The sequence below is a fragment of the Barbatula barbatula genome (genome assembly GCF_947034865.1).
Source record: "Barbatula barbatula genome assembly, chromosome: 11".
Classification (NCBI taxonomy): Eukaryota; Metazoa; Chordata; class Actinopteri; order Cypriniformes; family Nemacheilidae; genus Barbatula; species Barbatula barbatula.
The window spans coordinates 2,412,998-2,436,806 of NC_136774.1; the positions used below are offsets into that span (position 1 = coordinate 2,412,998).

The 23,809-nt window shown below is 39.6% G+C and overlaps 2 protein-coding genes across 3 annotated transcripts in view; both read right to left on the reverse strand.

The window, feature by feature from the left end:
* Positions 1 to 12,602: 12,602 nt before the first annotated feature.
* Positions 12,603 to 17,913, reverse strand: LOC306900557 (cytosolic sulfotransferase 3-like). The gene is made up of 8 exons (XM_079467657.1): positions 17,729 to 17,913; positions 17,081 to 17,219; positions 15,823 to 15,942; positions 15,397 to 15,497; positions 14,277 to 14,403; positions 14,042 to 14,139; positions 13,786 to 13,960; positions 12,603 to 13,705 (listed from the first exon to the last, which is right to left on the reverse strand). The coding sequence occupies exons 1-8, from the start codon at positions 17,750 to 17,752 to the stop codon at positions 13,593 to 13,595; spliced, it is 897 nt and encodes a 298-aa protein (XP_079323783.1). The 5' UTR covers positions 17,753 to 17,913; the 3' UTR covers positions 12,603 to 13,592.
* A 1,319-nt stretch (positions 17,914 to 19,232) lies between these two features.
* The window catches only part of mib2 (MIB E3 ubiquitin protein ligase 2), a 41,516-nt gene continuing 36,939 nt past the window's right edge, over positions 19,233 to 23,809 (reverse strand). For both annotated transcript variants that reach the window (XM_079466892.1, XM_079466891.1), the window contains exons 16-19: positions 23,024 to 23,202; positions 22,573 to 22,760; positions 22,403 to 22,468; positions 19,233 to 22,314 (exon numbers count right to left, since the gene is read on the reverse strand). In XM_079466892.1, coding sequence (XP_079323018.1) covers positions 22,073 to 22,314; positions 22,403 to 22,468; positions 22,573 to 22,760; positions 23,024 to 23,202 — 675 coding nt within the window. In that variant the 3' untranslated portion in view covers positions 19,233 to 22,072. The remainder of the gene's footprint in view (positions 22,315 to 22,402; positions 22,469 to 22,572; positions 22,761 to 23,023; positions 23,203 to 23,809) is intronic.

The following is a 23,809-nucleotide window of genomic DNA, read 5'->3' on the forward strand; positions in this document are numbered from 1 at the left end:
TTATTCCACCACTGCTCGAGAATCTCTCGCAACCGGAGGCCCACCTACCAGTGCCAGAGGCATATGCAGGTGAACCTAGTTACTGTCGTGCATTTCTAACACGATGTTCCATGCATTTTTCTCTCCAACCCAGGATGTTCAATACTGAGCGAGCCAAGATCGACTTTGTGTTGACGCTACTGACGGGGAAAGCAGCGCTACGGGGAACCGCAGTGTGGGAGAATCAAGATCCATGTTGCTCATTTCAGGAACTCTCGGTCGAGATGAGACAGGTCTTTGACCGCGCTGTCGCTGGAAGAGAGGCAGCAAGAGTACTGGCCGACTTGGACAAGGAGAGAGAACCGTATCTGACTTCTCGATCGAGTTCCGGACCCTGGCGACGTAGAGCCAATGGAACGAGGAGGCGCAGTGGGATATGTTCCTGCATAGGCTGGCTGACCACATCCAGAGAGAGATTTACACCATGGAGCTTCCCACGTCTCTCATTGACTTGATCCCGCTGGCACTAAGAGTGGGCGCACGCCTATCCAGCGTCGAGTACAGCCCCGATTTCCGTACATGCTCTCAATGGCCAGGAACTTCCCACAATCTCACTCATCACATCAGGAAATCACACTGAAACCATATCTTTTTTCATACTGGACACGCCTCGTGTACCCATTGTCCTTGGGGCACCCCTGGCTTACACGTCACAAGCCTAGAGTGGACTGGAATCTGAAATCAGTGTTGGCGTGGAGTAGTCATTGTCATAAGTTTTGTTTAGTGTTTGCCTGTCCATCTGTCTCTGTTCCTATGTTTCAGGAGGAGGCAGTGGATTTATCTAACATGCCCACGAAGTACCGAGACCTGAAGGATGTGTTCAGTAAGTCTTGGGCTGCTTCTCTTACTCCACACCGTCCCTATGACTTTGCCATAGTTACTGCCAGGTACGTTTCCGCCTAAGGGAAAGTTATATTCACTCTCTACCCCAGAGAGGGAGGCTATGGAGACATATATTTCTGATTCTTTAGCAATGGGGTTCATCCGCCATTCCTCTTCTCCAGCAGGGGCGGGATTCTTTTTCGTGGGGAAGAAGGATGGATCTCTGTGACCTTGCATTGATTACCGGGGGTTGAATAGCATCACGGTAAAGAACACTTATCCTTTACCGTTGATGTCTTCAGCTTTCGAAAGGTTGCAGGGAGCATCTGTCTTAACGATATTGGATTTACGTAATGCTTATCATTTGGTCCGCATCAGGGAGATGATGAATGTAGGACCGCGTTTAACACCCCCAGGGGCACTTTGAATACTTGGTCATGCCTTTCGGGCTATCCAATTCCCCGGCGGTATTCCAGCCACTTGTCAATGTGCTGCATGGTCGATCAGTTCATATATGTCTACCTGGATGACATAGATTTTTTTTTTTTCGTCTCCAGGAACATGTGCAGCACATCCGACAAGTACTTCAGAGGTTGCTAGAGAATTGGCTTTTTGTCAAGGCGGAGATATGCGCCTTTCATGCACAGTCTGTTCCTTTTCTAGGGTACATTGTGTCGGTTGAGGGAATGCGCATGTATCCTGAGAAGATTAAGGCTGTGGTGGATTGGCCTAGTACAGATTCCTGTAAGGCCCTACAGAGGTTTCTGGCGTTTGCCAATTTTTACCGGCGTTTTATTTGCAATTTCAGCCAACTAGCTGCGCCTCTGACCGCCTTGACCTCCCCCAGAACGTCGTTCAGGTGGTCAGACGCAGCCGAGGCTGCGTTTACCAAACTGAAGGGTTGCTTTGTTTCAGCCCCCATTCTTATAACCCCTGATCCTTCACGTCAGTTTGTGGTGGAGGTCGATGGGTCAGAGGTGGGGGTAGGTGCAGTACCATTCCAGCGCTCTCCCTCAGATGAGCAAATGCACCCATGCACGTTGTCTCATCGTTTGTCCCCTGCCGAATGTAATTATGACATTGGGAACAGAGTTGTTGGCTGTCAAGTTAGCCTTGGAAGAATGGCGCCACTGGTTAGAAGGGTCGGGGGTACCTTTTATAATTTGGACTGATCACAAGAACCTGGAATACATTAGAACCACTGAAAGATTAAACTCCAGGCAGGCTCGGTGAGCTCTTTTTCCGTCGCTTTGATTTTACTCTCTCGTACCGCCAGGGTTCCAAAAACATAAAACCCGATTCTTTATCGTGCGGATTTGTCTCGTCTGACCAGCACCTCTCTACGCTTCACTCACCGGGCATCTGACCATCAAAGTCCCTGCGCCACTCACCTGCTACCTTTTGGAATTCCTCTATTGTTCTACACAATAAAGTGTTATTTTTCAATGGCTTCAGAGTCTCTGTCGTGACTGAATTATGCTCTTTGCTGGAGTAATAAAGTTGAAAGACAGAGTAGGATTAAGTGTTTTACTGGTTTTATTTTATCGTTTTATAGTCCAATTTATTCTCTCCCTACTGTAATAGCTGTCAATTGCCTTTGAAGCATGGGACCGGAGTCATTCATTTTATTTATACACTTTGTATATTCTTTCCCAATATATATTTTACGGTGAATGACTTGATTTGTGATTAAAATGAAGTGGGAAAGAATATGTTGACTTGTGTTTAACAATTTTCTAAACAATTATTTTAGGAAAATAATAAATAATTCACTCATGTTGCTTAACTGTTTGTTCATGTTTTATTTCTGTAATACATTTATTGTGTTTAGAAAAGCTACAGTTTTGAAAGATTTCACAGATTGTGTTATGACGTGCAACAGGGCACTAGAAAAGTGAGATTTTTTTTAAGTCACTGCATGAAACAGTCGATAACAAGACATCCAAATATAACATAACCAACGGAAGGAAAATGAAAGAAATGGGGTTCAAAGTTCATATGTAATTGAGAGAATCCATACATGGATAAAAACAATTGGCGATATTTAAAGTTCACAGACAAGGATGTCTGTATACAATTATAACTTGTTTTGTAATATTATTTTTGATTTAATACAGAACAAAAAACCAACATGGCATAGCATAAAATAGTACAATATAAAAAGTCACATCAAATGAGGACTGGTGATTCAAATAACAACTCTTTTTGTGACTTTGTGTTGTTTGCAATACATTACGGAGGAACACTTTTTTTAGTTTGATCTCTTCTTTTTATTAATATTTCAGCACATAAAAGAACATCATTCATGGCATCTTTTGGCACAGCTTAATGCAATCTAACTTATTACCGTGTGTACTTTCAACTTAAATATCTGTGTCTATTAGTTTACAACAATATTTAAGTTACATCGAATCAAAGCAACTTCATTTTCCACACGTGTTGAGTTCAGGATTTCAAGACTGCTCCTGAATCATTTAACCTATGTAAACAGGTTCAGCTCAGGTGTTTCAAAAGCTGAAAAAAATGTGTTCAATGTGTTCAGTCATCAAACTTGATCTGTTAATGTTGAGGCTCGTGAATGATGTGGTATTAAAATATACAGTAGAATTGCTGAGGATTCCCCATTTCCATCATGCTTTGCATGGGAGATGATGAGAGTAAATGTAGAATAAAGTGTTATTTTATGGATCATCAACATCAGAACAGCGTGAGATGTTGTGATGTTAAATATATTTTCTTGGCATTTAAAGAGATTTTGCTTAGGTTAGACTAAATATATATATAAATGCTGTTTTACTCAAAATGAATTTCATTGGAGAAGCATGATTCTGCCGCATCATGTCATGTTTCTCTTGGTTTAGTGGCAGGATCATGACAGAACCTCATGTTTAATGTGGAGAGAGGCAATTATTGTTGATTTGGCTTGCCATACGCTCTCTCCAGTCTCGTCTCTGTTCCCATCCTCTCGTCTCCTCGTTATTGATTCATGCCCCGCATCTGTTCACCTCTTGATTTGGTCCCTTATTTAATGCCCTTGTGTCTTCTGTCTTGTGCTGGTTCATTGTGGTTGTTGGGTGAGTTCCTGTTGTAATGGAAATTTTCTAGTCTAGCTTCTTGATGTGTCTATCTATATGTTTATGAAGTTTCTATCTATGTTTTCTTCTCTATGTTATCATGTTTTTCTCTATACGCGTCATACCACTCTGCCTTTGCCCTCGAGCAGAGGCCAAGATGTTCTGTTTGGAATAACGGGCATCACTTCTCGGAAACCAGCTCGGGATTCTGGCTAGGGGGCAAAGGGAGGGGGTTTTCACGTTTTAATATATATACTCTGGGTGCAGAAGGAAAGAGTGCCTTTGCTCTGCACCATGCTCATTGCTTATGATGCAGATTAAACGACAATAAAATACTTTGCAAAGTACCTGATGTCTCTGTGTGTTGCGTTTGTCAAAATTGACTCACCTTGATTAAGGAATAAGAAAATTCCACAACAATTTGGCGACGAGGTATGGGATCACAAGGCTGATGGAGAACGGATTAGAGTTGACTGATCATCCTGGACATAGCAAATCCAGCTCTAACCCCATACAGGGACGAGAGAACTCTACTCCGGACCCCAGGCTGACGTGATCCCAAAAGAACTCAGTGCAAGGCACAAAAGTGAAAAACGGTGAGTTGAAAATATTCTGAACAGTCTAAGAAGAAAGGGGAGACTACTTAGCGCTAAACAGTCTGAGGGGAGACTACTCAGAATCAAGATAGATTCTAAACAGTCTGGTTAAAGAGGGGAGACTACTCAGAATCAAGATAGATTCTAAACAGTCTGGAGGACTGCTTAAGACAGTTAAAGAGGGGAGACTACTCAGAATCGAGATAGATTCTAAACAGTCTGGGAGACTGTTCAGAATTATGGATAAACCAACATACAGAGAAATGAGGAAAAGGTGGGGAACGGGAAGTTTACAAGGTGTACCCTATTTAAAAGAAAAAGGTAACTTTCCAGGAAATGGTACATTTAGTACCACAAAATTAGAGAAAATAAGAGAACACATGGGGAAAAAGGACATATTTAAAATGTCCAAAAAAGAAAGAGAAAAATATGACGAAGCGTGTAAATGTTTAGAATTATGGGAGAAGGAAGCAAATAGACGTGACTATGTTTTTAAAGAAAAGGCATTGGAAGAACTGCTACCACCGAAAACTCCATTGTACCCTGTTTTGCTTGAATATAATGATTTAACCCCTCTGTCTTCTTTACCCCCATCTATGACTGAGTACAAACACCAACCGGAGGATGATTGTGTCCCTCCTCACCGACATCTGAACCCGATCGAGGCAGCTCCAGTGCCCCCACCAGTGTCTCCACCAGCACAAGTGCCGTCTACACCACAGCCCGTGGTGCGTCAAAAGCAAGAAAGAGTGCATCCAGCACCGACAAACAAAGAACTTTTGACATTTTGCAAAGAATTCTCACCCTCAATGAAAGAATTAGAGAGACTGTTGAAAGTCAAACGGAAACCATCTGACCTTAGAAAGTTACAGGGTAAATGACCTGTGGAGGAAGTGTTTAAAGAACATTCTGGACTTCAACCTGATTCAGACGGACCGGACATTGGTCCGTTCGAAGGACATCTCAGATCCACCTTTCTGCGGAACCTCAGAGAAGAGCTGAGACGAGAAGTGGAAAAATCGTGCATCGAGCCAGATCACATGAGAATGAGTGAGATCGTCCGTCATGCTGTACACGCCGAAAGACAAACAGGCAAGAAAGAGCTTCAGAAGAAAAACACCCAAGATAAAGAACTCCACATGGCTCTAATGAATATCGGAGGAGAACACGGAAGAATAGGAAGATGGCGAGGGAGAGGAGGTTTTAAACCCTCTAGTAATTATGATCCAGAGAAGTGTTTCAATTGTGGAAGAACGGGGCACTGGCACAAAGATTGTCCTGAGCCTCGGAGATCACGGAGGTCAAGAGAAAAGGTAGATGGAAGTGAGGAGGTGAGGCATCATTCCGAGGGTGGTGAGTATGATTTCCCTTAGCATATGCAATGAAGAAATGCTTTTTCCTACTGTATGCAATGAAGATCTGCTTAGCTCACATTCCATGATGAATGAAACCGCTTTCTGAACTTTGCTAAAATGCACAATGCTTGTGTGCAACAAACCGCTTGAATTTTTGATAGATTCAGGGGCAACAAATAGCCTACTGTGATTCACAAGAAGTGTTTAAATTTGCCAGAGTCTAAACTAGCTGTGTTTTCCCTAAATGCTAGTGGCTCTAATGTAAAATAATTTATGTCAAAAGGGTGCAATGTGAGTTGGGGAGTGTCAAATTTCAACACAGGTCTCTCATGTCTGACTGCTGCCCGATTCATTTGCTGGGCAGAGTCATAATGTGTATGATGACAGATTGAGCATGATACCAACACGACCCGAGTGCAGCGCTCGTACAGCTGTACGATGTAGTTTTGAATTACGTAAGTACGATGTAGAATGTATTGCCTCACAGAGCCTCATGACGTTGATTACAATGGTGTGGGGAGCTGTGGGTGTTTTGCTGACAAATATGCGCACGCCATAGAATGGGTTAAAAGGGACGACGTGCAATATTCAAATGTGTTGCATGCCCATCGTGAGAATCATGCCTGTCTGTCAGCAACAAGGGGACTTGAAGTGTTTTCACACACAAAAAGATTAATGAAGAGTATTTACATACCAGAAATTTTGGGAAAGGTGCCCGTACAACTGTTGATAACAGGAAAATATTATGTTTGGTTGATTAGGAACTGTGAACCTGTTGTGTGATAAAGCCCAAGGGTAATTTTCGTCCACGCAAACAGCAATTCCCCCTCAAAACAGAAGCCTAAAATCAGAAGACCTTAATGGCATAAGGCCAATATTTAATGAGTTTAAAAAGATTAAAAAATAAAGGCATAGTTGTGCCATGCCCAAATTTACCGGTGCGCAGGTCTTTGTTTCCAGTTAAAAAGATAAGAGAAAAGAACACAAAGTAAATGTATCTAAAGTCCAGCTGGCAAAACAAGTTGTTCGTTTTTTGGGTCACGAAAATACTGACCGCGGCAGACAGCTGTCCGCAAAGCGTGTCTGCAATTACAGACATCGCAAGTCCAAAAGAAAAGAAGCAATTGATATCATTTTTAGGGACCATTTCTCTGCTCAGACAGCAGAGCTCATTGCACTCACACGCGCATGCGAATTAGCAAAGAATAAAAATGTAGACATTCACACAGATAGTAGAAATGCATTTGTTGTAACTCATGATTTTGGCACACTGTGTAAACACAGAAACTTTGTAAAAGCTGATGGTAAAAACATTCTTAATCACACACCGGTTGCTGATATGCTATCTGCCATTCTTATCCCATCAGCCATTGTTGTGTGTGACTGCCACACACACTTTTGTATCTGAAACTATTTTTTGCAGGAAGCCGACGAGCTGACCTTGCAGCAAAGCAAGCAACATCAGAGACAGACAGATTGTCTCCAGAAATCACTAACAAAACTCTTTCTCTTGCAGAGATGCAAACATTTTGCAGAACCAGCTGAGCGTGCATTCTGGAAGGAGTGCTCATGTAAATACACAGACAATGTGCTTGACCTGTTTGCCAAAACATTTTTTCTCTGCTTTTGCGATTTTGACGCATGGCCTAGACCACGCGTCAAAAGGGGGGATGTTACAAGGCAATGTGTTTTTGTGTTTTTGCTCTCAAAATATTTGTGCAGGTCAAAAGAGCAGTAGCAAATGGAGCTGACAAATCATTACACAGCTTCCAGGAAGTCATGGAAAAGACACGCCTCCCACTGCAAAAAGGTCTCCAAGGAGTGGCAACTCCAACCATAGGCCCATCAAAATGGCATCCACAATGGCTCTTCGCAATGGTCGTGCTGACTGAAGCGACAGGAGGGGCACTATTGGTGCTCGCAAAGGGAATCAACTGTTCCAGTCGGGGACGCATCGAACCCCGAGAAATTAGAGATTATAGAATTTTGTTTCTGTGCAACACTATATTCCAAGTTTAATAAAATGGTATGGGGAGGGACAGTGTTACCCTAATTCTGTTAGGTACTGGGGAACAAATATGTCTTTGTGTAGAGGTACGTGTACCTAAGTTTATGTTCTGGATAAGGCAACAAAATTTGAAAATGTGGGCCATTATGTCCCCTGGGACGGCCAAATAAAAAGGCAAAGGAGAAAGTTTTAGACTAGCTCTAACTCAGAAAATTTTAATTATGAGGGAACGGGAGCAATTTCACAAATGAGAGTAAGAATATGGAAAGTGACGAAGGTTGAGCAAGTGACGAAGGTTTAAGCAAGTGATGAAGGTTTAAGCAAGTGATGAAGGTTTAAGCAAGTGATGAAGGTTTAAGCAGGTCAGTATTGGTGTATGAGATTGAGGAGATAAAGGACACAGGTCAGAAGGTTCAGATATCAGTGCAGCCAAGGAATTTTCAGGCCGCAGAGCAGGCAGAAGAAGAGGCACAAGGAGTAGAGGCTAGAACATGGATAGACCCAGGAGAGACAAACGTAGGTATGAGAAAGGCAATATTGGAGTGAATGACAGTTGTTAGTGGTGTATGCAACTCGAGCAGGCATGGAAAGTTAGTCTTCTGAAATTAGAGGACCGGAAGAGGCTAAAGGGTCACCCTGCGAAGTCACAACCCTGTTGACAGTTGCAAACTGTACCAACAAGGCCGAAGAAAAGACAGTGCAGAGAACCAGGTGGTAAGTAAAGTACAGAATTGAACAGTTTGGAAGTAGGGAATTAGGATTGCAGGGTAGGTTAGTTTTAGATGTGTTCACCGCAGAGAAAAGCAGCGTGTGTGTAAAAAGCTCAGGGTCAGTTGTTGTTTCTACATTCAGGAAGCTGGATGATATGACTGAACAGCCTGTTGAAGTGGTGGAATTGCTAAAGTTGGGGAATGGGGCTGAAGCAGGTGGTGTTACCAATTCTAGTGGGATTTTAAGAATTGTTTAGATAGAAGAATGAAACCTGTAAGAGAAAGGGCGTTGCTCATCTTACATGGTCAAAGTATAAAGATTTTGGTTATCATATATGATAAAAGGGGGGAATGTAATGGAAATTTTCTAGTCTAGCTTCTTGATGTGTCTATCTATATGTTTATGAAGTTTCTATCTATGTTTTCTTCTCTATGTTATCATGTTTTTCTCTATACGCGTCATACCACTCTGCCTTTGCCCTCGAGCAGAGGCCAAGATGTTCTGTTTGGAATAACGGGCATCACTTCTCGGAAACCAGCTCGGGATTCTGGCTAGGGGGCAAAGGGAGGGGGTTTTCACGTTTTAATATATAAACTCTGGGTGCAGAAGGAAAGAGTGCCTTTGCTCTGCACCATGCTCATTGCTTATGATGCAGATTAAACGACAATAAAATACTTTGCAAAGTACCTGATGTCTCTGTGTGTTGCGTTTGTCAAAATTGACTCACCTTGATTAAGGAATAAGAAAATTCCACAACACTGTCTTGTTAGTTTAGTGTAGGTTGTGCTAAAAGTAAATTTTAGTTTAGTTATTCCATGTTCCTGTGTCCATGTCATGTTTTGTTATGTTATCCCCACGTGGGTCTTTGTTTTGTATTAATTAAAGTGCGTTAACCCCTTACCCGCTGTCTGCACCTGGGTCCTCTGTCCGTGTCTCACCACTCGCGATCAGTGGCGGTTTTAGGCACGGGCGAACCGGGCAGACTGCCCGGGGCGGCATTTTTTCATGTCACGTGGGGGGCGGCACCGGCACGAGCAGTAAAAAAAAACTCTGGGCCGCCGCAAATCGGTTATCTATTATCTATCATTCATTGTGTGGGGAATTGGCAAATTGGCGCCCCTGCAAGCTGAAAAGATAAAGGTATGCAACTATAATGTTCTCTCTGTGTTATGATTACTGTATCCATGTTCTCATCTGAAGGGCTAATTTTAATTGTAGCGGTGTTTAGCCTAGTCGTTAGAGCGCCCGACTCTCATTCGGACAGACGTCGGTTCGAGGCCCGCACATGGCAGGTAGAACCGACAACACTTATACAACAATTTTGGTTTTAAGCCAACAAACACGAGATCTTATTTCACCATAATATTGTGCTTTGCAACAAAACTGTTACAAGTTCAGTTATTACTATTTATTTCCATCAGTTGGGTTAACGTAAGGTCCCGTAATGAGCAAACAGAATTTTCCAATCTGTAGCCAGTTTCTAAGAGGAACATAACCTTTGCTATTTATTTGCTACATTACACATGTCATGAATATGAAGGTTTTATGCATGTTTATGACAACTGTCATTAAGTGTCATTCGCTCAATTATGACATTTTTAATGCAAATATTGTTTGTTTGAGGTCTTTGTTGACAACTTTACATTAACCAATACATCTTAAACATGACATAGCAGATTAATAATTGAATGTAAGACACTACTTAGCTGGTGTTTCGGCATCCAACCATATTGCCTTAGAGACACTTCTGTACGCGTCACAGTTGTTTAATTTGACAGAACAAACATTTTACTTGTACGGTCAACAGAAAGTTGGCCATCCCATCGCTCACCCCCTACCAACCACGACAAACAATATAACACACCGGATATAAAGGAAACGGAAGTGAACACAACAAAACATGTGATTACAAATAACCAATAAGAAGATAAATGAATTAAGGCCACTACATCTGGGTTAACTGTCATATTGGTTTTGACATTGGCTGTCATGAGGCCATTATAACTGTCATGAATCTTTTTCTGACCACTTTTTTTCCAGTGGTACAAATTGAATGTCAGTAAAATATCATTAAGTGTTAATACTCTGTCAAATTGTTTTATAACAATGTCATGTATACTTTTCTTGACCTCAACTACAGTGGTACAATTACATTTTAATGACAAATTCAATTTGTACCACTGTAGTTTAGGGTCAAGAAACATATGACATAATTTAGTTTTTTCGAGGGGGGGGGGGGGGGGGGGCGCTCAAAGATGTTCTCGCCCGGGGTGCAATTCAATGTAGAACCGCCACTGCTCGCGATCATGACATCCTGCAATTAATTTGCATGGAAAATTGTGTAAAAAAAAATAATTTTATTAATAATAAAGAAAGGAAAATAATAAAGTGAAGATAGTGTTATCTTATTACAATAAGTGAAATCTCAGCATGAAAGACATCAAACCTTCTTAAGAAATTTGAAAATATCAATGGTCACTGCAAAAATAAAGAAATATTTCTTTAAATGAACATTTTACATCATATTTTTAAGAAATGCAAATAAAAACTTAATTACAGGGATATCAAATAAACACAATCTTATATTGGATGAAATCTGTCTATTTTTCATAAATCCATTTTGTGTTTATAGAGTTGTAACACGGTTCAATGAAGGAGGCGAGAACCGGCGAAAGTAACACACATTTTAATAAAATAAACAAAAGTAAAATCCCTCATAGTCGACTGCCAGCCACACAAACGCAATTACACACAACATAAAGTCCAGGCCTAGTCCTCTCTCGCCCTTCCCCGTTATCGCTCCTCTCTTATGCCTCCGGAGCTCCTCCGTGAGAGATACGAGACCGGTGCACGCACAGCTGACGCTCATTATCACTCTCGTCACCGGCCTCGCGCCGTTCCCCCAGATATTAAATGAGCTGCAATAACTAAAGCAAGTTATTTATAATCTACATTTAACAATGTCACCGGTCTCCAGTTGTCAATTAAACTTAATTAAACTTTAAAATCTTGCTTATTACCTATAAAGCCTTGCATGGTTTAGCTCCTCACTACTTGAGAGAACTTCTAACGTATTATAGTCCATCACGTGTACTATGCTCTCAGGCGTCAGGTCAGTTGGTAATACCTAGAATTTCAAAATCAAGTGCAGGCGGCAGATCCTTTTCCTATCTAGCGCCTAAACTTTGGAACAGTCTTCCCTGCACTGTCCGGAAGGCAGACACACTCTGTCAGTTTAAATCTAGACTAAAGACGCATCTTTTTACTCTTGCATACACTAGACTATCATAATATATATATTTCAAAGATCTAGGCTGCACTAGTTAGATCAACCGGAACCAGGGACACTTCCAATAACAACTGATGCATTTGTTGCATCAAAGAGTGCAGAACAGTACTCTACTCTCAGCCAGTCTTGTCTCATTGTTCCAAGGTTACCGGAGCGGGAAGGACGCAGTCCAAGGTTCCCGGAGCGGGCAGGGCGCAATCCATTCCCAGACCTGACAAATGCTGGACGAAGGACGTGGCGACTCTACAAAACTTCAGTCGCTATTAAGTTTTGGGTTCCTCGCCACCGTTTGCATACTGTTTTGCACTGTTTGCCTGGCCGGGGGGGCTGCTAGAATTTGATAGTCTTATTTAATTAACACTGCATATAGGAATTTATTGTGTGTCTGATTTTTGACCTGTGTTTTGACTTCCATAATCTTTTATGTTTTACTTATAGTCAATGTTTTCTTGTACAGCTGCTTTGTAACAACGAAATTTGTAAAAAGCGCTGTATAAATAAAGCTGACTTGACTTGACTTAAATAAATAGCGGATCTTTATCAGTTTTGGGAATCGGAAAAATAAGTCCCTGCTTCATTGTGGAAGCCTTCACACCCTTCTGTATACATTCTTTAAGCCCACTTTATAAAGATTCTTCCCAAAAATATAAATACAATTCTTTGTGAATTTGCTTTGTGATAATAATGTTTGTTCCAAAAGACTTGTTTCAATGCAAGAAATTAGTTTATTAGATATTAAAAATATAAATTGTTAAAAGACCGGCTGTGAGTGTGTTAGTGTTGTGGGGATTTATCAACGAATTCAGAGCTGTTACATCCAGTAGGTGACGGCAAGATATTGTTATGAGTGAGTCTGTCAGTCAGCAGACTGTTCAACCATTTCAGTCCAAAAGTCTGCGATAGAGATAAATGAACCTCAAAAAGTAGAAACTTCCTCTTCCTGACTGCGAGTGGAGGTTTATTATTCTCCATTTTTTTAGATGAAGATAGTTTCAACTGAGCGAATATTCATTATTGTAAACAATTAATTCACAAAATTTACCATATCCATAGCTTGAATTTAATCGCATTTGTCATTATCATTCTTACTCAAATAAAAATACCTTAAGGACCCCCCATAAGAAGTAGAAAATAGACTTAGGGGTTCCCTTATGCCTTATGGGGGTCCTGGATCCCCCAGGCTCCCTTTAATTCAAGAACTGATTATGAATAGTTTTCTGAATTTTTGCTGTCACACAATAGGACACACGCACGGTTTCTTTTTCAACTACCCATTAATGCTCATACAAAGAAATGTAAACCAAGATTTAACTAAAAAGTACAAAAAGGGTGGTGACCTTTAGAAACAGACAGCTTTGGACCTATAGACATACATTAGTACCTCAAATTGTTCTAATATTTGTACTACATATTGGAATCAACTATATACATTTCTGTACTATTACGATTTTTTTTAAGGTACATCCCAGTGACAGCTTTCATATTGTTTCTGACAGTGTGAGATATTAAAGGTATTTCAGGAACAATAATCAGTTGTTAAGAGTTGCAATGAAAAAAATTGTGTTATTAGGTAAATGGAAAAAGATATAACACAACTTTTATTCAATACTTAAGTAAATACTTAATTGAATATTTCTACAACCAGAACAAAATGAATGATTTAGTGACTTTTCTGCATCAATGTCTAGAACACAAGCTTTAAAGTTCAGTCCGAAACTTGACAGTGGTGTTCTTCATCTTTTGTTTGTAGACTTCATCAAACTGTTCATTTTGTGCCACAGTGAAGTGATTTTTCCAGTCTCCAACTTTACCTTTTAGAACGCAAACAAAAGCAGAAAATCAACTTGCCAGTTGTTATTAGAGGGAATTTAGATGAGAGGATCTCACTAACCTTTCCGCATGAAGGGTGAGATTTTAAAGTCCATGAAAGGGATTGTGGCATGATTGGTCACCTTGTTCTGTTTCATAGCATCAAAATGAACTCCTTTTGTTATTTTCTCTCTCTCCTCGGGTGAAGTTGATAATCCAAAGAAGGAGCACAAGCGCTCCACCTCACGTCCTGTGTCCTGACAGAGTCGTGCACACGATACACTTTAAACACATTGTACAGAGTCTAAAAATAACGTTACTGTATAAACGGATCTTACTTCAACCAAATCCTCATAGAACAAGTACAGTAAGTTAGAATATGTTTGTTTCTTCTCCCACCATCCACTGACATGGTCATACCACGGACCAAACGGAACTGTGGAGTGAAATAAATGTCTTCATGGTTTCCTTACTAGGAAACTGTAAAGAACTTTACTCTTCTCGTGTTAATAGCATACAGCATCAACTTTGAATGAATTCCTGATCTCACGACGTAAACATGAGTTAACTTACTCTTTCCTCCCATAAATCTCTGTAAATAGCTGTTCCAGTCTCCTGATTCAGGCTGTACCATGTTCATCCGATCAAAATGAAAATAGGAAACGGCATTGTCTTTTGCATTACGGGCAACATACACCACCTGGAATGAAAGAAAAAAGACATACGTTTTGACGATACGGGACTTTTATTATATTGCATATTAATAAAAAAACCAATGGAGGACAATCGAATAATAATGAAATAACGGTTCCCCGATGGTGAAACACAGTTCCCCGTCCATCATGACAAACAGGAAGCTGTATTCTCACGTGTTGTTTGTAAGCAAACCAACATTGTTGTCTCAGGCTTCTTCCACACTGTTACTAAGAAAGATCCTTTTCTCTGTAATAATGAGGAACCTCTAGACATTTATCTTTAGTAAAAGAATAGACACTGTGCTATAGATCAGTCCTAGCAATAAAGTGAAAACCCAGATACATTTGTCAGATTATGGCAGTTTAAAGAGAGCGCTGATATACTGCTCACTGTATCCCTTCACCTGTGTTTGCAGTTTCTCTGACTAGAATATACGGTGTGAACAGTACAAAGTCTGAAATAGAAGAGGGGAACTCAGTATCGGTTATATAACGGAGTTGAATTTTGTTTGTAGGGCAAGAGTGTGTTTGGCAAAGGGTCATTGGCTCTTCCGTCATCTCTCCATTCAACGCAAACAGTGTTGGGTGTAGCCGGTTACTGTAACTTAATTACTTCCCCTTGAAAAAGTAATCACAGTTACTTTTAATGCAATTGCACTGTTGTATTAACATGAAAAAATAACACATAATAAAGCTTACTCGGGATCATTTCATAATGCTGAAACCAGAAAACTTAAAATATAACAAACTCGTCTAAATCTCACAGACAAATGGACATGAAACACTAACAAGGGTTTCTCCTTACTGAAAAACACATCAAATAACGCTTCATTAGGAAAAGAACTCACGAAATGCAGTCTTACAACTGACCAGTTGGTTCACCTGTGCTGTTGTTACTGTAAAAGCAGCGTCACATTCGCATGACCTGTGGCCTTTTGCTGGATCACAGCCATGCTGGTAAAGAGTCGAATGTATACTGTTATATATACTTTATATACCCTTGAGTTTTGCTCCCAGAAGGATTTGGGCACCAGCTGAAGAGGTAAATGAGTTTTGATGAGACGAGGAGAAGTCGTCAGATTATCTGCCATTTCAGTCCCTGTAAATGAAAATGAAAATATTATGAAAGACCAAGAGTTGAATGTGAAACGCATTACCCGGACAATGTGTCAAAAACTGCTCACATATCATCAAAATCAATATGTGTTCAACTTTTATAATAAGGGACTTGTCAATAAGACATATTTATAATCGCAATACTGTGTTGGGATAAGACGTGATATCCGAGCATGCACAAATATCTTCAACCCTTTCACTAGTGCAAAGCAAATTCTAGATGATGTTTAGTTCCCATCTCATTAATCCAGTCTGATGCTGTGCATGACGTCATGAAATCAAGATCAAGTGAATTGTAAACGTCTGACCTGATGGGAACTTTTGAAAGCAGGACTCCAGGAATGGCACTCTCTCGTAGATTGGTTTTGTCTGTGCATTATCTTTGCCAAAATACAACAGGTCCAGTATATAAGAAACCCAGGTGGTACCTAGAGTACAGCAGCATAACAATGGAAAGAAAGGGTTTGAGAACACATCCGCGACAAAGCCTTCTCATTAATAACTGCACAAAATGATACAATTGAGTAAGCGCAGAGAAACTCTTTCCATTTCCTTAACCCTTATGTGGTCTTAGTTTGGGGTGTACACTCATGATCTTTGGGGTCTCTAGAGACCCCAGGCAACAAAATGTAATTTTGTAACAAAGTTATTGTTTTTTTCTAAACAAATGTAATTTTACTCGGTTTATTAATGCTTTTACTCCACATTTGTGCAGGTTTTGGAGGATTTATAATATTCTTTAAATGTATATAAATAAAGAACGTATACAAAAACTGCTTTTTATGTCAATTAATTTGATAAAAGACCCACATTTCTAACTTTCATTCGTGGGGATAACATGGATAATTTGACATGGTTTAGTGTCAGATTATTGCCCATATTTTAGAAAACGCAGTTTAAAAGTAAAAAATAATGACTTTTACCAGTCGAGTGCTGCAGAGCTCCTCTATTTTTAATGTGCTTTCACACCAACCAGAGACCCCGAAGACCGTGAGTGTGACTTTTTTTCTCCCACACTAACATATAATCAATATATCATTCCAATTTTTTTATTTGTAGATCTAGAAAGTGTTAACCACTTTAAAAGGTATCATGCCATAACTTTACCTATTTTAGCAAATATCATTTGCGGGTCAAAAAGACCCTGAAGACCGCATTAGGGTTAATAACCCACGGGGTCTTTCTTACATCTTTCATGACTACTTTTAGCTTCAAGATGTAATTTTTCTAATATTCCGAATGTCCTTTGTCAGGTTTAGAATTGACTGTCAGTTTGGTTAGTTTACAGCAAAGTTTGTATGGAGTTGTTTTAATGTTTGTAGCACTTTGTTGTGCCAGTAAGTTAAGTTAATTCTTGACAGAATGCAAAAAACATTCAACTTTACTGAGACATCAAATGTGGCAAGCCTGGTTGAAAGAACTGTTTTAAAGGTCAATATGGTGAAGAAACTACAAAGTCCTCAGATTATGTGAACTGTGAATCAGTAATATTTAGCCTGCAGTGCAGTACGTAGATGACATGCTGGCCAGATATCTTACAGTATCTCACAATATCAACACACTCACCTGCTTTGGGGTAAGTGGCGATAAGAATGTCATCTGGTCTTGCCTGGAAGTTCCTCACATTTTCCCAGTTGTCGGTGAAGAAGTGGGTCATAGAAATGCCTTCAAAATCAAACATCATAGGGCGACCCTCCGGTGTCATCTGTATTATTATGAAAAATACATTTCTTTCATCTTAATGGTTCACTTTAACAAATACTTTGACATTTGATGTGAAAGGCAGATTTGAAGAGGTCAGATTAGAGATGCATGGCTATTTTCAGAAACAATATATTAATAGTACTACATAATCACACAGCGCTCTGGAATACTTGATTCTCATTGGCCAGTCGCAACACTGCGAGGTCTGTCCCGGATAACAACTGCTGAACACTGACACAGGGTCATCCAGGCACAACCATGCGGTTTAATATTATATTATTTAGATTCACAAATTATTAAACCAAATGAAATGTTCCAAAACAAGACCGAAAAATAATTCAATTACTTTATGACCCGTGTGTAATATGCAGAATTATGTACTGATGGCTACTTTTTCATAAAGAATATTGCAGACGTTTATCAAATCATAGCAGTTTAACATGTTTCAACTAGTATGTAGTAGGGTTTGATATTTGAATGTTGGTATAAAGGCATGAAGATATTACTCACTGAGGCCATGTCAGGGAATTCCATTATTGTGAAAAAGTGTTGTTGGTTTCTTTTTGCTCCTTTGGTTAAATGATTCTTGCAGCTCTTCAATTCTTCCAAATGCAAATATGCCTCTTACTTTACTTTCTTTTGTCCCCACCTCTTTCTCGCTCGCTGTACTTTGCACTGTACCAAACGTCAAAAACGTGTTATGCAAGTTCAAAAAGACCTCTTAAACCATAATTGTGACCCTGGATCACAAAGTCTTAAGTAGCACATGAACATTTTTAGTAAAAGCCCAAAATACATTGTGTGGGTCAAAATTATCGATTTTTCTTTTATGCCAAACATCATTAGGATATTAAGTAAAGATCATGTTCCATAAATATATTTTGTACATTTTCAAACCAAAATATATAAAAAGAAAAGTTGTTAAATAAATATTTTTCGTGTTTGAAATAAACTTTTCCGAAACCTGTACAAACGCTGAGAGGCTTTATCGAGCATAGAAATACTACGTCATACATATGCTTGTTAAGCTTGAAAAGACGTTTAACACTGTAAAGAAGTAAGATGCATGACACATATGGGTATTTGAAGAGTGCGATACTATGCCAAATGCATTCTGTAAATCCTCAAGATTAACATGAGATATACAGAGTTAGGGCCGCTTTAAATAACCATCTCTTTCTTACTTTTTATAATCTGAAGAACCTTTTTTGCCACAAAGAATCATTTGTGAAACCCAAAGATTCTTTGGATGTTAAAGGTTCTTTATGGAACCAAAAGGTTATTTTATTGCAGTCATCCTCAATAGGCGGATCCGGACCTTTGACAATATTTTGGCATTGTTCAGTCAATATTGAAGATATTGTTATATTTTCACAGAATATTCTGCAGGATGATTTGATGAAGGACTTTTGCTGGGTTTCCACAAGCAGGTTCACATTTTGTAATGAACAACAAATTTAATTGGGAAATTATTTAAAGATTGAAGTAGTTCTGTTATGAAAGTGAAAAGGTGACAATAGCATGGAAAGGCTAATTTAGTTAGTAACTCTGTTTTCTTTTTATGATTTTAATTGTTATAAAGCATTTTAATTTTTACATTACATTTGTTGTATGGATGTTGTCAGCAGTTTTTTTTATACATACGTACATATATCAAAATATAAAATAAATGGCCTGATAAAAGATATATTTTATACAGTATAACCAACTGGGCTAAATTGATTAAATATTTCTTTATTTTCAAAAAAACATATTGTCCGGACCTCCATTAGGAAAAAACTTTGTTTTTGTTAAGCCGAAACCTATAAACATATTTATAAAGAGTTTTGTTATACACATATTTTTCCGTTTAGCATTGCCATTATCGTTATATTATTATGCATTACTGAAAATAATTCATATGAGGGATTTTGGGCCTTGTTGAAAGTGCTTAAAATAACTTGTCACTTTTATTAATTGGTAAGATTCCTGCATCCCTACAGCTCACAAAAGACGAACCCATAAATATATGTTTATAAAACAGTTCAATATTTACTGCAAAATATTTTTACAGAGTAAAACCTGGATAAAATAAAAGTGTAAGACCAAAAAAGGAAAGAAAAAAAACTAAAAATAAATATAGGACAGTAAGGCCAACATCAGAGCTCCACATACTGTACAGACAACATATTTTTTGCTTAAATAATTATTTAAGCATTATTCCACCACCTTATAAATACCATGTTTATGGCTGAAAGTGTTGACAACTTTTTGAATTGTGTACAGCACATCAGGTATTGCTTTGACAGTACCAGGACAATTCTAGATTGTCAAACGAAACAAACACAATTAAATGATAATTGTTTTTAATTCAAACATAAGAACAAATTAAAGTTCATCTAATCATTTATTTAGCCAAATTATTGAAGGAATTCAGCGTCCAATCGTGACCACCTCAAATATATCTGGATGCACAAAATGCAAACCATAATGCACGTATGTTCTTTATGGCACGACGACATGATGCTTTGTCATTTACATCATAATATCAACTTTACTGTAAGATACTTTCTATATAATAGTAACAATCATGTGATTTATGACATTGCAATCTTTTCAGTGAAATGGAGCTCTGTAAACAGATTGCTTACAGACGCCAGCTGTACTGTACACACTGGGAGCTGTTAGCAGATAAGCTTTTCAAAGAACCGACAACACAGTCTTTCAATTCTTCAAAGCCGAGGCTGTCTTTGCTGTCCAACCTTTGTCCTTTTAACTGAAATAAACCGACACAAATCTTCCGCTTGAGGAATTTGAAAACAAAAACGACTTGTACAAAGTCAAAGTAACTAATGCATCCTTGTAACACGAACCAATTACGTTAAATCTAAATAGTACAAAGAAGGACATGATGCTTTTGTACAGAAGTGTGCTCTTTCGCACACGTTGACACGTTTTGGCACTATTTTCACCATCGCGGAAGCAAGATACCGCTTCTGACATCCAAATATACATCTTTCTATTGGCGAACCCCAAAAGTGGGATGTACAAAAACAGCTGTCACTGGACAATGAGTACATTAAGATAGAATCAATTTAGTAAATGCGTACAGTAAGCCCTTCTGGAACAAAAACACTTCATTGACGGTTAGAATACACACAGGGATGCATTGACGCAAAAGGCCAAATTCAGAATGGCTATGGGAGCAATTCAACACTCGGTGGGTCAACTCAGAATAACCTAGTGAGGACAAACTCTTTTAATCTTAAATTTACGTTGTTCAATCACCCACAGCCCTAAATTCGCCGTCATCCGAGTCATTTACTCACCTTCGATTTGTTTCAATGCTTATAACCAGACGGATTTTGCCCCCCATTGACTCTCATAGTAGGAAAAATTACTTTATACTTTTTTGTTCTGCAGAACATTTTGAAGAATGTAGGACAGCAAACAGCTCTGGGCCATTTTTGACTACTATTGTATTTTTTCTACTATGGGAGTCAATGGGGGGCAAATCTGTCTGGTTAGAAGTATTTTTCCAAATATCTTTCTCTGTGTTCATCAAAACAAAGACATTTATACAGATTTGGAACAACTCGAAGGTGAGTAAATGATGGGTGAAGTATCTCTTTAAGAAATACTGTATATAAATGTGGTTTAAGTCCGTAAACTATGATTCATTGCGTAGTTCACCAAAGAATGAATTGGCTTTTTGCCGTTATGCGGGAAACTTGCATGTGGGTTAACTCACTAGATTACTATTGAGGGTCTCGAAAGGGGTCTCTCTGCCAGATCCTTGCACAGATCACCACACATGGGTAGAAATTACACAACGCCTGTACTTATAACACTACACATGGTTTCCATGACACAATATATGACATAGATAATACGCTCGCCAGCATGCATTATGTATACGTCTCGCTTGTGGAAAGCTTCTAGATCTGCGAGTGACGCGGTACAGGCATATGGTACAGGCAGCTGTACAACATCACCCTCTCACTAATAAACCTCTGCTGTCCAGAACCGCAACTGAATAGAACATACGTAACTATAAAAATATCCTTTTAGATGGTCTCAGAATGTTTGAGATTTTAGTTAAAAGGAAGCCGTTTCTTTCTCCCTCCGAAAGAAAATGAGAGAAAAATAAGACATTATATTTTGCATGTCTATTTTTCGCAATGTGAGCTTTTTTATTTGCATTTAATAAATCCATACAATAAATACTATATGATGATAAATATTGTACAATTGAAACACTCACATTGCAGTGATGAAGTTTTTTCAAGATGGTAAAAAAACAGGCTTCATTTTCTTTATGCAAAATATAATTTGTCTTATTTTTTCCTGTTGTTTTCAGTGTGAAATATAATCCGGACATTCTCCTTCTGTTCAGGTTTTGTGGGATCAACCTAAGAGGGTCACACCTCGCCGTATGTCTGAAGCGCACATGCTGGGTCTTTGAATGTTATTGTGTCATTTAAGCTCAGCAGCATGGAGCATCTGGTGATCATTAATGTACGGATAAACGCCTCTACACTTCATGAAGTAAAGATCTCATCGCGCAACCAGGACGAGCAAAAAAGCACATTTGACAAATCCAGAAACGTGTAGAAATTCTCTTCCATCCAATTTCCGGCACACACACACGCACGCACGCACGCACACACACACACAGACAAGCACATGTTCTCATTGGTTCGCCATTTAGCATCCGCTCGTGTCCCCGCGGTCCGACGTGAGAGGGCCGAACAGTCCAGCACTGCGTCCAAATGATGATGCTCGACAGACTACGAAGCGCCAAAAGGCAACCGCTTTCGCTCCGTTTGAAGAAAAGCCACGCGACCACTTCCAGAAAAAGGCGGCCGGCGTTCCTCAGACGTACAGCTGGATCCTTTCGCGGATGGTCTGTCGGCAGATGGGGCAGGTTTTGAGGGCGGAGCTGCAGTCGATGCAGGAGGCGTGGCCGCACTGGAACACCAGCTTGATGTGGTTGTCGATGCAGATGGGACACGTTATGCGTTCCTCCATCTGCCTGTAGCGCGACTGCAGCTGCTCCAGCAGGTTGTGCTGCTCGGAGTTTTCCGAGCTGGGACTGCACTCCACCTCGGTTTGATCTGAGACGCAGAAAAGCCGGCCATCACATTTAGGTCCCAGACATTTCCATCCACATCACCAGAATGCATTTCAATTAAAAGCAATTACCTTGACGAATTTTCTTTGTTATTGTCACCTGGCACCGAATACATTTCTTCATTCTGTGAGCACACTCTGAACAAACAACACATTCCATTATGGTTTAGAAGAGAGTATTATGGGAAGACAGTGTGTTGATATCCTTGTGTGTGTGTGTGTGTGTGTGTGGGGGGGCTCACCCTCGCAGGCGACGCTGTGTTGACATGGAGAGAACAGCACGAGCAGAGCAAGCTCCGAACAGATGAGGCACTCGCTGGGACCCGCGGTACTGGGCATGGCCAGGTTGGTCATGGTGTTGGGTGTGGTGTGAACTCGCCTGAGACTGCTGCTGCTGCTCGTCCCAGTGCCGGACGTGACGGCTTGAAGTCTGAAAACCCACAAACACACACCTGCTCTTCACTGACCCCTCTACAGAATCACACATACTGTATGACAGAAGGACGGACTTATTGCTTTTGTTAGCTTTACTGGATTAGGAATATTGGCGCAATAAACGGATCTGTGATCATCCACATCAGGAATCAGAATTGACATCTCCATTTCATTGTTCCATTTGTTTTTAAAGTCCTGTGTTATGCACATATATTTGTTATGACATCATTACATTAGTGATCACTTTCTAACACACACCTGTGTTTCTCTGCGAAGCTCCGGATGAGTTGTTGTATGCTGCTGTCTGTCACCAGGTCTAGCGGGCTTTTACCTTTATGGTTGGCATAATTTATATCGGCCCCTTCCTGCGCCAGAAAGCAGGCGATAGCAGCACCAACATTCAGTTCTGTGTTTCCCATCAGCCCTGAGCTACACAACTACACACACACACAATCAATTAAACACAAATGCTTATTGTCATCTCCCATTCTCTTACTAACAATTCATACATCAAACATATTAAAACTTGATATAAAAACAAACATATTGATACACTACTCAATGCATCCCACAATGCAATGTGCTCAAGATGACCTTCTATTTTCAGTATTGCAAATGAAATATAAATTGTATCAGCAAGGATTTTTATGACACATTATTTGCTGACTATCTGAAGATCTTTAGAAGAAAGCGGTTGCAAAGGTTTGCGTGTGTTCACAAAGCGTTTAGTTTAGTTTTTTATACAATTGTTGTAATTACAATAATTTGAGACGTTTTTTAGCAGATTAAAACACTTTTGTAGACACACTTAAAGAAAATTATATTTATTTTAACATCACACAATAATACACTGCAAAAAACGAAATTCTTACCAATAATATTTGTCTTGTTTTTACTAAAAATATCTCAAATCAATATACCAGGGTTCTTACTCAGCCAAATGTCAAATTCCCAGACTTTTCCCTGACTTTCACTGACTAAAAAGATGAATTTCCATGACCTATGTTATGAGCCTGAGTCATTTGCTCATTGAATCCATTTTAT

What these genes read in the sequence shown, in the direction of transcription:
- LOC306900557 (XM_079467657.1), bottom strand. Translation starts at nt 17,752, where the DNA reads ATGGAATTCCCTGACATGGCCTCA. An exon ending in CTTTCAAAAGTTCCCATCAG is followed by an intron (nt 15,498 to 15,822) that starts GTCAGACGTTTA and finishes TTTCATTTACAG; the next exon opens with GGACTGAAATGGCAGATAAT. An exon ending in CTCACCCTTCATGCGGAAAG is followed by an intron (nt 13,706 to 13,785) that starts GTTAGTGAGATC and finishes GCGTTCTAAAAG; the next exon opens with GTAAAGTTGGAGACTGGAAA.